Source organism: Macrobrachium nipponense, chromosome 14 (genome assembly GCF_015104395.2).
Source record: "Macrobrachium nipponense isolate FS-2020 chromosome 14, ASM1510439v2, whole genome shotgun sequence".
Taxonomy (NCBI): domain Eukaryota; kingdom Metazoa; phylum Arthropoda; class Malacostraca; order Decapoda; family Palaemonidae; genus Macrobrachium; species Macrobrachium nipponense.
In genome coordinates this window covers 72,965,485-72,982,984 of record NC_087207.1, presented here as the reverse complement: position 1 = coordinate 72,982,984, position 17,500 = coordinate 72,965,485, and the positions used below count along the sequence as shown (strand labels likewise).

The 17,500-nt window shown below is 34.0% G+C and overlaps 1 protein-coding gene across 1 annotated transcript in view; it reads right to left on the bottom strand.

The window, feature by feature from the left end:
• The window catches only part of LOC135226271 (basic proline-rich protein-like), a 68,840-nt gene that overhangs the window by 26,773 nt on the left and 24,567 nt on the right, over positions 1-17,500 (bottom strand). Inside the window, 1 exon segment of the mRNA XM_064265711.1 lies at positions 17,406-17,500. This exon segment is cut by the window's right edge and continues 455 nt beyond it. Coding sequence (XP_064121781.1) covers positions 17,406-17,500 — 95 coding nt within the window.

Sequence of the window (17,500 nt, the reverse complement as noted above, 5' to 3'; positions counted from 1 at the left end):
TAACGTAACATGACACTGATATAGCAAAGTAACTGTTGTTCCTTTCAACAAAATACTTCATTTCGATATCACGCCTGAAAAAAATCTTCTATCAAGAAACTTTATCGAATATTCCTTGATAATCTTTGAAAATTTAAGGATGTCAAATAATACAAGAACAATACCAGCAGCCAAGTTAAAAGCGTTTGCTTTTCGTTCGAAAGACCCGCATGCACTGCCCCCCCCCCCCCCCCCCCCCCCCCCCCTCCTCATCCTTCTCCCCTCCCCCCCTTGGTAGCTCTGCAGTGTGAGATCGAGGCGTCCATTAGAACAACGGAAAAGTGGAATTGGTCGCTCCCTGATTCTCAAAGAACGGCTCTTCAGTAGATCTGTTCGGGGCCAATGATCATCTCTTTCCCGAGAAATGGGCGATTCATTTCCCCACTAATCACTTATTTAGGAAATCTAAGGGCCCTCATTTCCCCGCTGACTCTTCCAGCTCCCTCCAGGCGCGGCTGGAAAACCAGCCAATGGAGACTATTGGGCGCGATTTAGGGACCTCGTAGTTCGCGATCTGCACCGGCGGCGGCCTTATCGAAGTTATTGTACACTTGGCAGTTCATTTCGGGATTTCTTGGAACTTCCACCAAATTCCGAGAATTATGAAAACTGCAGAAGGGAAAATTATCCTTCCCTGGTCTGGTGCTCGCTCAGTTTTGCGCTGTTCTCTTGTTGAGATTTCCAGTGGTTCCATAAAATGTCAATGAAGTTGAGCATGCACGTCGGCATTTTGTGTATATATATATATATATATTATATAGTGTGTGTGTATATAAAAGGTGATGCCACGGAGGAAAATGGAAAGACGAGAATGCCAAGATCTTTATTAGAAGATGAAACAACTTACAGAAAAAATCCGTTGGACCGAGTAATAAAAAACTTTAATATGACCATGAAACAAATTCTTAAAAATAAAAAAGAACTCGTGTAAATTAACTGTAAACTGGCCCTCATTACCTTATTTATATGGCCTAGTTAAAACTCTCAAGAAAAACAAACCTATGCGGCCAATTATTAGTACTGTAGGATCAATTCGCTTGATCTTGTGGAAAAAATTAACATTGTATTAAACCCTAGTGATATCTTTGTCAGTTTTGATGTATGTCCCTTGTTTACAAAAGTCCCTATTGACCCTGTGCTAGAATATTTAAGTAATGAACTTGTATTGCATGTCCGTTAGTCACATAATTTCACTGATTAAGTTATGTATTTGTGATTGCAGATTTATTTTTAATGGAGAATATTAACAACAAATATTTGGTATGGCAATGGGTAATTCTTTATCACCTCTCCTTTCAAACTTATATATGGAATTTTTTGAAAGACAACGCCTCCCGAATATCACACTTGTCCCCTTAAAATGGTTCAGATATGTAGATGGCATCTTAGTAGTCTTGCCTGTTGGTATCGATGTAAATGATTTATTGTATAAATTAAATAATTTAATGCCATCCATGAAATTCACTGTTGAAATTGAAAATAACAATGTCATCCCTTTCCTAGATGTATTAATACATAGAGAATCTTTCCAGTGTAGATTTAGTATTTATAGGAAGCCCAAAAATAATTTAACGTATGTACATTATTATTCTGGCCACCATCTTAATATTAAAATTTCAATTTTTTCTTCTAAGTTTTTACGTGCTTTGCGTTTCACGAGTCCACAATATCTTGACCAAGAAAAAGAACACATAAAAAAGATAGGAAACGATCTCTGCTACCCACTTCATATAATTGATTTATGTTATCAAAAAAACTCCCAAAAAGTTTTAGTGTTGTTAGTAATGAAAAAGAAACCCCCTAAATATGCACTTAGCTTGCCTTACTTTCGTGGATTTGAAACCATAAAATCAATATTTAAATCGTTTAATATTAATGTTGTGTTCTCTTATAACAATACCATTAAAGATATGCTAATTAAGAATAGTCCCGTAACAAATAACAACATCATTTACAAAATTCCCTGTAAGGATTGCCCGTCTTCTTACGTCGGTCAGCCAAGTAAAAATTTACGTGTACGTATTAAGCAGCATATGTATTCAGTTAGAGCAGCCCAGACTTCAAATGCACTATATGTCCATCTGAGCGAAAAATCTCATTGTATAAATTGGGGCGAGAGCTCTGTAATTGCTAGGTTTAATGATTGTTTTAAGAAATTTACTGGAATCAGCAATTATACAAATCATTGATAAAAACAACCTAAATCTTAGTCTGGGATTGTACCATTTGGACCCATATATTTGTAAAATGTTTATGAAGGACCTTCAAATAAATGAATTAACTACTAATTGATTAGTCCCACATGTTTATAGTTATTATCTCTCTCTCTCTCTCTCTCTCTCTCTCTCTCTCTCTCTCTCTCTCTCTCTCTCTCTCATATGCTCGCCATATTTATATCCTATTTTCGTTTCTCACTCATTGTTGGAACATTTTTGTAAATTTCATGTTAACTAATACAAAATGTATTGTTTTCGATTAAAATTTGCCTAAACAAGGCACCGTGGCCAAATCCTTTAATCTATTTTTTCGGGATGTTACTAAACGTATATGCCTCCTTGTTTTTCAAAATGTATTGTTTTCTGACTAAATCATCAGTTGACCACGTGTGGGGTGGCTGCCTTAAATCTCTAATTTTGCCAACGGGCGTTTTTTTTTTTTTTTTTTTTAGTTTCTGTTGAGTGAATTGGACCTTATACTAACTCTTGTAATGTCAGTTTGGATACTAAGCATACGTGTACATACTATGTTTTCGTTCTATGATGATCAGTTGCGCCTTAAGTAAATGGTCGTGTAGACCGAAAGATCTTGGCATTCTCTTCTTTCCATTTTCCTCCGTGGCATCACCTTTATTTATATATATCATCACGTTTTGTATACTCCGTGATCAAATTATTCATATTAATATATTTATATAGATATATATCTATATATACATACATACATACATACATACAAATACATGTACATAGATATATGATATATATAGATACATACATTACATACATACATTACATACATACAAATACATTATACATACATACATATATATATATATATATATATATAAAAAGAATGAAAAAAAAACATACTATCAAAACCTCATACTACAGTACATACATACATACATGACATACGAAAAAATACATACATATCATACATACATACTACATACATACATACATACATCACAAATACATATACATATACATATACATATACAATACATATATATTTATATACAATATATACATACATGACATACATACATACAAATACATATACATATACATACACATATATATATATATATATATATATATATATATCTATACTACTACTATATCATATATATATATATATATATATATATATATATCATATATATATATATATATATCTGCAACTGATCTATCCCTTGGAAAAACGGAGTCTTGATAGAAAGAGTAAAACCAGCACTTGTACATAAAACATCCTTTATTTTCTTATGACTACCGGTTTCGGAGTAACTGTCTCCATCATCAGGTCTATACAAAAAAACACAGAGAAAAAAAAAAAGAAAAAAAAATTAAAAAATCACTAAATACGATCGATCATTAGAATGAAGAAGTGTTTACACAAAGGTTACATTGTATATATAATAAAAACAAAGTAATGTACAAGCATAAAAAAAGGGAAAGTAAGCAATATTAAAAAAATAAATAAAATAAATAAATATATAAATAAATACCTGCATCATGAACGGCATACAAACATACACACTAAAAATTTAAAAACACAGCATCTCCGTGGACCTCTCGTTGTTACTGAGGGAAGGTTTCAACTTTAAAGTGTAGAGACTTTCTACTATTGCCAGCTCCATGGGGGCCACTCGACTAGAGAGAATGGAAAATGAATCTAACCTAAGAGGGTGATCATATTTTCTGCGTGATCCCGTATGGCACTGAATGGTGGTTTTGCTAAAAGCCTGTTTGTCCTAACTGATCTTCCCAAGTGTTCAAACCATCGTACACGTGCTTGGCGCTTTGTTTTCCCCACGTAAAATTGCATTACAGCAATTGCACTCGTATTATATACAACATGAGACGTAGTTCTGGGGGTACGATGTCTTTGTACTTGAACAAACACCAATAGTATACTTAGGCTTGAACATACCCTAACATTAACTTGAGGATAAAATTCTCTTAAAAGTTTTAGTAGTCTATTTTTAACAGAAAACTCTTATTACCATAGAAAAAAACATGGTAAAATACAGTACTGCTTTGTTGGCTTTTAAAATGGAAACTTTCGGGAACAATAACTTTTCTAGCTGTTTACCAACATACGTATCTATGAAAGCATTATTAAAACCGTTGTTTTGAAGCATTTCTTTTATAAACTGAAATTCTGGAATGAAGACTAAAATAATTTGAACAAATGTTAAAGGCACGGGTCACAAGTGTACAAACTAAATTGCGTTTATAAAACTATTGGGATGAATGAAGAGAATTGAGTTGTGAGTCCTGTAAATGTTGGTTTCCGTAAACTGATGTGAAAAAGTGTTATCGCTGTGTTTACTTATGGCATATATATATATATATATATATGCAAAACTGAGCGAGCACCAGACCAGGGAAGGATAATTTTCCCTTCTGCAGTTTTCATAATTCTCGGAATTTGGTGGAAGTTCCAAGAAATCCCGAAATGAACTGCCAAATGTACAATAACTAAATCGCGCCCAAAGTCTCCAATGGCTGGTTTTCCAGCCGCGCCTGGAGGGAGCTGGAAGAGTCAGCGGGGAAATGAGGGCCCTTAGATTTCCTAAATAAGTGATTAGTGGGGAAATGAATCGCCCATTTCTCGGGAAAGAGATGATCATTGGCCCCGGACAGATCTACTGAAGAGCCGTTCTTTGAGAATCGGGGAGCGACCAATTCCACTTTTCCGTTGTTCTAATGGACGCCTCGATCTCACACTGCAGAGCTATTGGGGGTGGGAGGTGGGTCGGGGTCACAGTGTTTGCAGGTCTTTTGAACGTCAATCTGACGCATTTAGTTGGATGCTGGTAATTGTTCCTGTATTATTTGCCATTCTTAAATAAAAAAAAATAGCAAAGAATATTTAAGAAAGCTTCTTGCAAACAGTTCATTAGGGCGTAAAATCGAAATGAAGTATTTTGTTGAAAGGAAGAACAGTTTCTTTGCTAGATCAGTGTCCTTTTACGTTATTTCCCGCGACTCTTGAGTACTAATACAAATGAAGTGGGAATTTTACTTCTGGTACACTTAATTTATCCACCGTTCGAATATCATTTTACCGTACTGAGGCAACTAATCAACTAAATGATTCAAGGAATCGGCGATTCCTGGTAAAGACAGGCATAGTTGATCTAGTCGAAGTCTACATAAACCCACAAACAAAAGCTACATTTCTTTATCGTAGGTTTACCAAGTAGTATCATCTCTTTATTTACATGAAGCTATGTATATATTAGTTTAACCAGACCACTGAGCTGATTAACAGCTCCCCTACGGAACCAGTTGGTTGCCTAGCAACGGGACCTACAGCATATTGTGGGATCCGAACCACAATATATCGATAAATGAATCTCTAATCACCAGAAATAAATTCTTTTGATTTCACGATGGCAGAGCGGGGAGTCGAACTCCTGGAAAGTCGTGTAAACCACTCGTCTAACAAGGAACTGCTTTCTTTATGTAAGTATAAGATCTGGTATAAGTGGTCATGGTACCGGCGGCCAAAATAGTATATCAAAGGGATTTCTGTACCAGAAAGCTTACTTGTAATCTTTATAAACGTCTGATAGGGAGGATTTGATATCGTTTAAAGCAATTGCGAGGAATTAAATGGTAATCGCTGCCTTAAGCTGAGTAAACTAAGATGGACTCAGACATTTTACCATCCATTCGGGAATCCTTCTGCTGCTTTCCATTAGAATCCCCGGACTCTGTCACCGCATGACTTGTAAATAAACCCTTTCTCCTCTTGCCCCCCCCCCCCCCCCCCCCCCCCCCCCCCCCCCCCCCCCCACCCCCCCCCCCCCCCCCCCCCCCCCCCCCCCCACCCCCCCCCCCCCCCCCCCACCCCCCCCCCCCCCCCCCCCCCCCCCCCCCCCCCCCCACCCCCCCCCCCCCCCCCCCCACCCCCCCCCCCCCCCTTTTTTCCCCCCCCCCCCCCTTTTCCGCCAGAAGAAAAAATAAATAAAAGCTTTCCTTCTCAGTTTTACCCCTCTCCTTTCAAATCTTACATCCCTCTTCGTATCTTGGCGTCCCTGGGGTAATCAAGTTTAACAACCTGTCCATGGTTTTTTTATCGCCGTTAATTATTCACGCCAAAACAGCTTAAGTGGCCTTAATGACTTTTTTCTACCCTCCACCTTGTCCTAATGAACATTGGCTTGCCTGGTCGAAAGGATTTATAATATTGACAAAAAAGCCGAGGAAAAAAAAAATGTCTTCTCGCTGAAGCACTTTGGAATTATATTACGTCGTGTTTTCGCAACTTTCAAAATTATCTGCTATGAGGGTCACCTATGTTTTATAAGGTATGTTCATAAATAAAGTTAACAGAAGCCGTTCAAGTAAGCTGTGCTTATCTGAACTTGCACCCTTGATCCATTGGATTGAATAGTTTTTCCTATCGAAAGCCATTTATCACTTTCGAAGTTTAGTTTTTCAATTTTTCAAGGTTAGTCTTCCCAGGTTAAAAGTGATTTAGGAAATATTCAATTATCACGACTTTCCTGAGTTCAATCTTGACTCCAGCCTTGGTTAAAAGTTAAGTATATCTTAGTTTTACCAGACCACTGAACTGATTAACAGCTCTCTTAGGGCTGGCCCGAAGGATTAGATATTTTTACGTGGCCAGGAACCAATTGGTCACCTAGCAACGGGACCTACAGCTTATTGTAGGATCTGAACCATACTATATCGAGAAATTAACTTCTATCACCAGAAATAAATTTCTCTGATTCCGCGTTGCAGCCTTGGTCAAATGAAGGTTCAGCGAGAACCAGAATTCTTATGTTAGTGATAATTATTAAGTTCTGTTTTGCTCGTAAGAGATAACATTATGACTTTAGACAACTGAAGGTTTCAAGTGAATTTGTGTAAGATAAAAGCTGTATTATTACTTTCACAGTATTCTGAAACTCCACTAAAAAGCATAGTTAATGGTTGTTATGTTTTTGGTTGCATTAAAAACGAAGACTAATCAATAGTTTCCTGAGAGATATTTGTAGAGGAAATGTTTCTCTGTACGTAAGGTTCTGGCTTGGCGTTCCTTCTTTTCTCAGTCGTCTAGTGATGTTCTTCAGGTAACATCTTCACGAACCCCTTTCAGAATCAGATATCCTTTTGTGCGCAGCGAATAACCGTTTTCTTCAGAATAACGGGGATGCATGGCGTTCCACAAACAATTCTAATTCCATATGCGTTTAGCTGATTGGTTTCAATTAGCAACTTCCAAATGCTATAATGTCAATTGCATGTTGAGTTCTGTTTCAGTTTAAAGTCAATTGATGGAGATTGCAAGTCTGTCACTAGGTGCCAATGTAGTATGCATGATCATGTCACAGTGGGAGAATAAATCAGTCAAGTCTTACCTTATTCTGGGACGATGTCAGTAGGGAAATGGTGGCTCTTATTTTGACGCTTCAGTTATTTATGAAGTTTTCCACGTTCCGCTAAAAATCTGGAAATGTTAACTCCAAAACCTCCTTTTTTTTCATTTTTATTTTTATATTGCTGTTCTTTGCAAACTCGCTGAAGGAGCTACTTCCTCTTTATTTTCTGAACTACGCAAGATGAAAAATTGAAAGATGAAAAACATTATTTAAAAAAAAAAAAAAAAGTAAAAAATCTTCCCTCTTCAGGATTCCATCTTAAAAAAAAAAGCAAAAACCGAGAGAATTCCTGCTTAAAAGGAATTTTTTAATAAAAGATTTCGTTGAAAAGAAAAAGCCCCTTCGGCGGAAAGGTCGTTCCTTATGAAACAGGATATATTCTAAGCAGTTTGCTTCCTTCCGTAAGGACTGCTGTGAGATGAATATAATAAAAAAAAAAAAAATGAGAGAGAGAGAATGAAAAGAAATGGGGAAAGAAAGAGATGATCCCTTTTAAATATATGATATTGGGATTCCGACCCAGCCGCAATAGAGCTTCTTATTATTCTCGTTTAATATCATGTCAGCTTAAAATATATATATATATATATATAGTATATATATATAATATATATATATATATATATATATACATATATATATATATATATATATATATATATATATATATATATATATATAAATTTTTATTTTTTTTTCTCACTTCCAACATTGTTTTGGTTGACCTCTTCTAAATGTGTTTTCTAGAAGCTGTTCATGTGAACGGATATCTCTCTCATTGTATAAACAGATGTCTTACTTTGTATGAGCGCTGGAACACTTTCAACAATACCAGAAGCATATAATAATGATAAAAAATCATCGTTGAACCTTGTTGCATTTTCAAAATAAGAAAGTTATTTGTGGCTGCCCCTGAAAGTTAAAAAGCTGAGATGGATGTTTTCATATTAAATGAACGCTGTATTTGGATTTCATTATCATGTACATATGTAGTATGAAAACCGTATTATTACTTTTAAAGTATTCTGAAACCCATTTAAAAAGCATAGTTAATGGTTATGTTTTTGGTTGCATTAGAAACGAAGACTAATCAATAACTTCATAAGAGACATTTATAGAGGAATTGTTTCTCTGTACGTAAGGTTTTGGCTTGGCGTTCCTTCTTTTGCTCAGTCGTCTAGTGATGGTCTTCAGGTGTTACTTTTTACACGAGTTCTTTGAAAAGGAATTCGTCTACTCTTCATATTGTACTTGTATCATTCAAGTGCCGTCATTTAAGTGGCTGGTCTGTCTACGAAAGTGTAATACAAATAAGTAGATTAAATCTAATACGAACAAGAGAGAAACGTTAATATAAATGTCGGTATTGAATTTTATGTAGAGAAATAGGCGAATCCTATGCCCTAGATACGTTTCATATGAATTTGAGAACAATGAGGATAATTAGAATGAAGGAAAAAATGAGAATAATTAAAATTAAGCATAAACGCTAGGCAAAGAAAATGTATTTGTAAAACAGTAATTAGATTCAGAAGTGAGGAACAGTGCATGAATATTTCACGCAGTCTCACCAAATCAGAAGATTTAATTTTTATAAGCTGCATCTGTTTTTTTCACGTAAACCATTTGTTGTTGTGTGAAGAGTTTGCGTTCGTTCTCGGTAGGTGTTTCTTGGAGTTTGCTATATACTTGCATTAAAACTTGGTTAAAGTTTGTACCTAAGAATTACATATACAGAAATATAGAGAAATTTTTTCCTATTCATACACAGAAATTGACTCAAATTATGCAGAATAATACGTGATGTTGTGATATATTATATATATAAATTGTTAATATGTATTATATATATATATCACCATACCATACATGACATACGTACAAATAATACATACAATACATACATACTATACATACAACATACATACATACATACATAAACATACATACATACGAATACTTATCACATCACCGTAATTCATATAAATCATTCGAGCTACAAACTGTCCTTTAATATCTAATTCGCTCTACCTCGGAATTGATATATACTTTCATATATGTACCGAAAGAGAATTTTTTTTGTATAATAATTTCGTACGAAATTATTATAAACTAAAATATTCCCCTTCGGTACAAATATGAAAATATATCAATTCCGAGGTAGAGCGAATTAGATATTATAGGACATTTGTAGCTCGAATGACACACATACATACATACATACAAACAAAAGAGAGAGAGAGAGAGAGAGAGAGAGAGAGAGAATATATATTATATATGTATATATATGTATATAGTATATGATGTATATATATATGTATATATATGTAAAATATATATGTATATATGATATATATGTATATATATGTATATATGTATATATATATATATGTATATATATATGTATATATATATGTATTTATATGTATATATATATGATATATATATATATATATGTATATATATATGTATATATATGTATATATATGTATATATATGTATATATATATATATATGTATATATATATATGTATATGTATGTATCTATATATGTATATATATGATGTATGTATATATGTATGTATATGTATGTATATATATATGTATATATGTATATATATGTATATATATATGTATATATATGTATATGTATATGTATATGTATATGTATATATATATATATATATATATATATATATATATATATATATATATATATATATATATATATATATATATATATATAGTACAGGATGATAGAGTGCAGAATCGCGACCTTTGAACGATTTGTTGAATTTTGGTATCAAACAAGAAACCCACAAAACTAGCCACTGATTTACTACTATTCACCACTCTGGAAAAGAATCCATCAATTCACGTAATTTAAACGCTACCAATTAAAATATGTGCCGTAACAAATTATCATTTTTGCTGTGGTTGTATGATGAGTTCACCTTTAATTACTACGCATTTTTACCCTAGCTGGTGGGAGCATCGTATTATCCTTTCCGAATGCTGGTATATTGCAAGAATTTCAAATCAGCAGTGTCCTTAAATTGTCAATGTTTATGAGTAATTTTTTTTTTCATTCGAAAGAAATATACAGATAAACGTTGTCATTCAGGCCATTTCTCCTACAAAAAAGGTATACAGAATCTTCATAAAACAATACAGACGATTTCCACCTGTCAACTTATTTTTCACTTTCATAATATTAATAAAACAGGTCACCATTTAACCTCTGTGTCTTTTTAAAGGACGCGGATGAATTCAGGTAGTTTTTTCGTCATTAAGTTGATTTTTTTCTCTCCTTGAAATGAAATAATTTCCTTCTCTGGGAGATTATTTTTCAACATGAAATTATAACATCCCTCAGCATCTTTATACTACAAGTGAAATTATATTTATGTAAATATATATATGTATATATATATATTATATATATATATATATATATATATATATATATATATTATATATATATATATATATATATATATATATATATATATATAAAATTGTGTGTGTGTGTGTGTGTGAGAGGAGAGAGAGAGGAGAGAGAGAGAGAGAGAGGACGAGAGAGAGAGAGAGATGAGAGAGATCGAGAGAGAGTAATGATGATGAACGCACAGAGTTAAAATTATTTAAAATACCCCATGGAAAAATAAGCTAAAATATGTAAATCCTGATCGGTTTAGTGTTATTTAGACATTGTCAAGAAGACTGGCAGATGTTATTAGAAATCTAAAGAAAAACTGCTGTACAACTGAAGATGCAGTTAATTGGAAATTGTTAGCAGAAAAGAAAAGGAGAAACTAACGTACCTTGTCACAGAGACTGAGTGCATTATTTACAGATCTCGTTTTTCGAAGGATAGCTGAACTCACACCTATGTTATATCTGAAGCCTTTATTTCTATTCCACTGAATCTGAATTGTTCCGAAGTAGAGCCAAGAGGAAATTGCAATGTACACTTATTCCGTTTCAACTGAATTTTTATTTTTGTGAATCAGACATAAGAGAAACAAGTAAAAAAATCGAGTTTTATGCGCAGTGTATAATGCTGTATAAAACCATCAGCTATGACGGGCAGCTCTCCAGTTTGCTCACCAGGTGCTGTAGAGTGAGGGTGCGTCCCATGGCTCCGAAAAGCGCTGCCTGATGCAGGATCGCTAACTTTAACCTTAAATATAATAAAAACGACTAAGGCTAGAGGGTTGCAATTTGGTGTGTTTCATGATTGGAGGGTGGATGATCATAATACCAATTTGCGGCCCTCTAGCCTCAGTGGTTTTTTGAGATCTGAGGGCGGATGGCACAATAGTTTTCTTTCACAGAGAACTAACTGGCTATATCTATAATTACTGACGTCGCTTAAACATACTCATGGTTAATTAGAAGGGCATAGATACCAGAGAAGGTATTGTAATTTTGTGAAATATATTCCAAAGCGTTTTTAGGAAATTAACAATGTGTGTAGAAATTTCCCACAACAGAAACTCTCTCATTTTTAAGCACTCTACCCGGCAAGCTCCGCCAGTCTTTTAAACTATTAATTTGTCGTAGAATATCCGGGTAGTGGCAGCGCAAGCAAATAAATTTCGTAAATGCCCTTGTAATCGCCCTTTTTTGTGATGAATTACGCAGACCTTTCATCCTCTTAATATTTTAGTCCCTAATTAATGGTCATGGACTATCAATATAATAACGCTTTTTATTTCCACTTTTTTTTTTTTTTTTTTTTCCGCGGTGAATTTTTGGTAAAATAGAACGAGCCGGGTTTTGCAGGAAGGAAATTATTTTATATTTCCCCTAATTGCAATAAAATGGCAATGCTTCCAATTAGGAAAATCTAATTTATTCGGTTTTTCCATTTGACAGTAATAGTTGTCATGCAGGATATTAAAAATGATGGGTGACCAATATTGATCCTCAGACGATGTCATAGACAATACTATGTTTTAAGAAGTTAGTTCTGTTATTATTATAAGCATAATTTTTCTTTTTCGCTGGGCACTACGAATTGGCAATTATTCTAGTCAGGTGGATAACGAAAACTTTTTTTTTTTTTTTTTTTTTTTTATTGATATAATATATCAGTTGGTGATTAGTTATATAAATGCAAATATGCAAAATGACCAATTTTTGTAGTTTAGAAAATTGACAAATTTAATCACTGCCCTTATTTATTTTGCTAATATTTGTTTTATATATTTTAAGATATTAACCGTGATGTTTGTACCAACGTAACTTGATGAACACGCATAGGCCCGACTAAGAACTGCAAAAAATAAAATAAAATAAATAAAAAAAAATATAAATAAAAAGTGTTCAAGCTTATTGGTCATGCGCACAAACACACACACACTCACACACACACACACACACACACACACACATATATATATATATATATATATATATATATATATATATATATATATATATATATATATATATATATATATATATGGATATGATTGGAGAGATGAAAGGTCTCTCTCTCTCTCTCTCTCTCTCTCTCTCTCTCTCTCTCTCTCTCTCTCTCTCTCTCTCTCTCTCTCTCAATGTAAAGTAATTTAGTCACCCGAATAGTTTATTATAAGAACTTAATATCAGAAACTGCCATTGTTTTCATCACAGCATAAGCCTCACATAAGTTTAGATATATTTTGAGACTTTGTGATGTTAATGATTGATAGAACAAACCGAATAATTTGAGAATACGTTCAGTTTGATTTACAAAGAAGCCAAATTCATTTTGGATTTGTAATAAATTTGTAGTCAGTACTCAGTATTTGACATAGAGACCGTTGTTGTTTATTGATATTGATGAAAATTAAGGAAACCACTTGAAATTGGTTCGAAATATCGTAATGTCTAACGAATATATAATGTCTGTGCACAGGAAGGCATAATCGTAAACAGTAACCAAGTACCGAGACCTTTCCCCGAAAAAATCGGGACGCCATAGCTTAAACACTAACCTTGAAATCTTCATGAAAATAACCTCATTATGTTTCCCACACTGAAATTACACTGTTGCTGTAATGTTAACGAACTCAACCTAACCTAACTTTCAGTGGTAGAAATCCGGAGCTGGCGCAATACTAGTATACATCTCGGGAAGTCTTGTGTGTGTTTGCAGGATAAAGTTATAATCCTTATTTAAATAAAAAAAAAAAACTTCGTTTATGAGGAGTAAAATATATAACACAAATCTGTAATGGCATAAAAAACACTATAATGTTTGTTAGACCCGATGGGTATCATCACATAGCTGACGTTACCAGAAGCCTGAAGTGAATATTTCGCCCGAAAAAAAAAAAATAAATAAAAACGGAAAATCATGTTGGAATGATGCAAATGCATTATTAACATGGCTGTCAGTCATCCGTGACAAGCATAATTAAGCGCATAAATATTATCCCAAAACTGACTGGTCTAGTTTATTCGATGTTTTATAAAACTAAAGGCAGCCATAACATATTTCTGGTAACAAGAAAACCCTGTGCTGATAGCAGCAACATGAATTGTCATTTAGTTTTTTTTGTTACCCTATTTTAATTTTTATTTATTCATTTTTTTAAGAGCTGTGAAAGGCAATATGTTGCCGTATGTTCAAACCGTCCTTGAATTATGTGAATAAAGGGCGAGTAATCTACAACAATATCTGAACTGGTAAGGAAAGATCAGAAAATAATTTTTCTGTTAAAAGAGTACCGTCCATTATTATCGATATAGAATTAAAGTATTAATGTAAAATGGCTGTTAATATCGTCAGGTTTATGCCGGGAGACTTCACGAGAATTTAAGTCACTCTTATCGCCTTATACTAGAGGGTGAATTGCGGTAGACTTATCAGAGACTTAGGTGGAATTATAATAAGCCTTCCCGTCCTCAGAGCCTGAACTTTGATGTCATTCGCATTCACTAAAGTGAATGTTGAATATACTTTTTTTTTTTTTTTTTCATATCTATGTTGGGTTTCAAAACCATATTATATACCAGTGTCGTCCAAACTGGGGTCCGCGTACCCCTGGGGGTACGCAACATAGATCATGAGGGTACGTGAACAAACAAGGAACACACACACATACACACACAACAGAAACATCCCATTAGTGGACATCAGCCTCACATCTCATATTAAGTTGTGTAAGTAATTTTCAAGCATTTTGGTATTAAATCATCATTTTTATTTGTGTAATAAATTTGAATTTATTGACCAACACTCATATAATGCAGTCTTTTCATAATTAAAATACTATTTGCATGATTATCCTAAATAAAACTTGAGTTTGGTCAATGGTGGGTGAGGGGGGGGAGGGGGGAGGGGTGTACGTAACAGTAGGAGAAGGTAATAAAGGGTACAATAGGCGAAAATGTTTGGACAACACTGTGAATCTATTCCATAGGTAGTAAGTACGTTAATATTGATGTTTGATTGAACGCGTGGTACTTAATGAAGGAGATTGATTCAGAGAAGCGATAACTAAATTGGTGTTGCTTGCTTATGAGTCTTGATAACTAATACACATATTGACGGAGTTGCTTTTTTATATAGTTAAGGATTATAACTTTATCTTGCACACACACATGCATAGACTTCCAGAGATGTATACTAGTATTGCACAAGCTCCGTTGTTTGTTTGTTTGTTTGTTTGTTGTTTTGCCATGCCCATAGGTTAGGTTAGGTTAGGTTAGGTTGAGTTGGTTGAAATAATAGGAGTTGCTGTCTTATGAGTCATGATAACTAACACACACATATATCAAACAAGGTTCAGGTTTATATTCGCCAGTTCTCCATGCATGTCCAAACCATTCGACCATCATTCAGTGGAAAATACATACCAAATTCATGTTCATTATGTTAACATAATAATATTATTCAGTAAGTAATATTAAGTAGATTCTTCCTTGCTTATTCGGCCTTACGTTTAAGCAAGGTTCGCCATCCTCGCTCTCTCTCTCTCTCTATCTCATATATATAGTATATAAGATATACTATAGATATATAATATAATATATATATATATATATATATATAACTAGATAATCCTATATATACATATATATATATATATATAATCACTTATAATACATATATATATATATATATATATATATATATTATATATATATATATAATATATAACATATATATTATATATAATCCTTATTTTATCTGTTAAGCAGATAGCGAAACTAGGCATTTCACGAACTGCCTGAAATTTCAGGCAGATAGTGAAATGCAGTTAGGAACATGTAATCCCCCAGGGGGTGGTTCTAAACACGACGAAACACTGTTTCGCCGTGTATAGCACTATAGCCCCTCGGGAATCAACTATCCTTAAGTGCATTTCGCTATCTGCCTGAAATTTCAGGCAGTTCGTGAAATGCCTGGTTTCGCTATCTGCAGGTAGCATATACTTGTCATCAATGTTGTAAATTTTGATTAATTTAATATTTTTTATACGTTAGATAAAAATAGTTTAATATTATTTCAGCCCTTGTTTTTACCTTATATTTTTCAATATTCCGAAAATCTTACATAAGATATGTTGGTTACTGAATTGAGTTTAGATGAACTTTATATATTCTTTGAATAAATCCTCGGTAGAAACGTGGGTGATACTGGGGACTTTGAACAAATACTTTCGTAGTACATTTCTACATTCTCAAATTCACGCTGAATCAGTGAGAGGTTGTCAGGCTTTTATTTATACAAAGGGGGAAAGGGGGTGGGCGGAGGTCGGGGATACAGATTGCTTAATCTTAGCGGAATGTTCTTTTGAGCAAAAAAAAAAAAAAAAAAAAAAAAAAAAAAAAAATGGAAGGAGGATCAAGAGATGATTATGGGTGGAGCTTTATATGACCAGTTCAGTCACTATGGCTACTTTTTACAAGTTAGAAAGAAAATTACCTCAGTATAAAACAAATTACTTTTGCTTCCATTCGAGTCATTATTACGACGCAATCACCATTGAACAATTGCCGTGATTTTTGTTCGTAAGTCACTTGTTATGAGAATTATCCTACGTACAATTTCAGTTCGCATTAAAAGTTTCTTTCAGTGAAAACAGCTAATCCTTATTTAAATACATAAGATTCGAAGCAGTTATAAACTCCGTACTTTAAATATACTACAAGTGGTAACCGTTCCGACATTCCTTGCCCTTTGTATGAATAATTTCAACGTTCTTTTCTTTTTTTTACAAATAAGCTTGAAAATGATATCGAACGATTCCTGTTCGATTCGAGTTGTGTTCCAATCAGTCAGAGTGACAGATATAACGAGGTTAAACTGTTTCGATTCACTTTGACCTGATGTGTTTTGGTGGATCAGTAGAAAAATTGACCCAATATGAAATTGGTTCATTTCCGCGCGAATTTAACTTTTCCAAATCAAAATGGCGTTCATACCGTCCCGTAACTTTCGATTTGTCTTGCCCACAAATTGTCAATGTATTTTACACAAACCTGTAACATTAAACGGATATGTATTTGTTACTGTTACTAGGAATTCTTTTCAAAGCCACCACGGAAAATTTAAAGATATAATCGTGACGATTTGGTTTTTGTATAAGTTTCGTGACCGAATAAAAATAAACAGAAAAATGTCCCTCTCGGTAAATAAACAGCGGAATTAAACGGTGAGACAAAACAAAACGCCTAAAAATGATCGAGAGACCGAGACGACGAACCAACAGCAGGTGTCTCCTGTCTGGCGTGGCAACATCACCCGATATCTGTGGGACTCTTCGAGGAGGATTTGGTGTCCCGTCCTGAAAGAGCGTCTCTGCGGAGATGCTTAGCAGCGCGTCTCTTCTGGGGAGT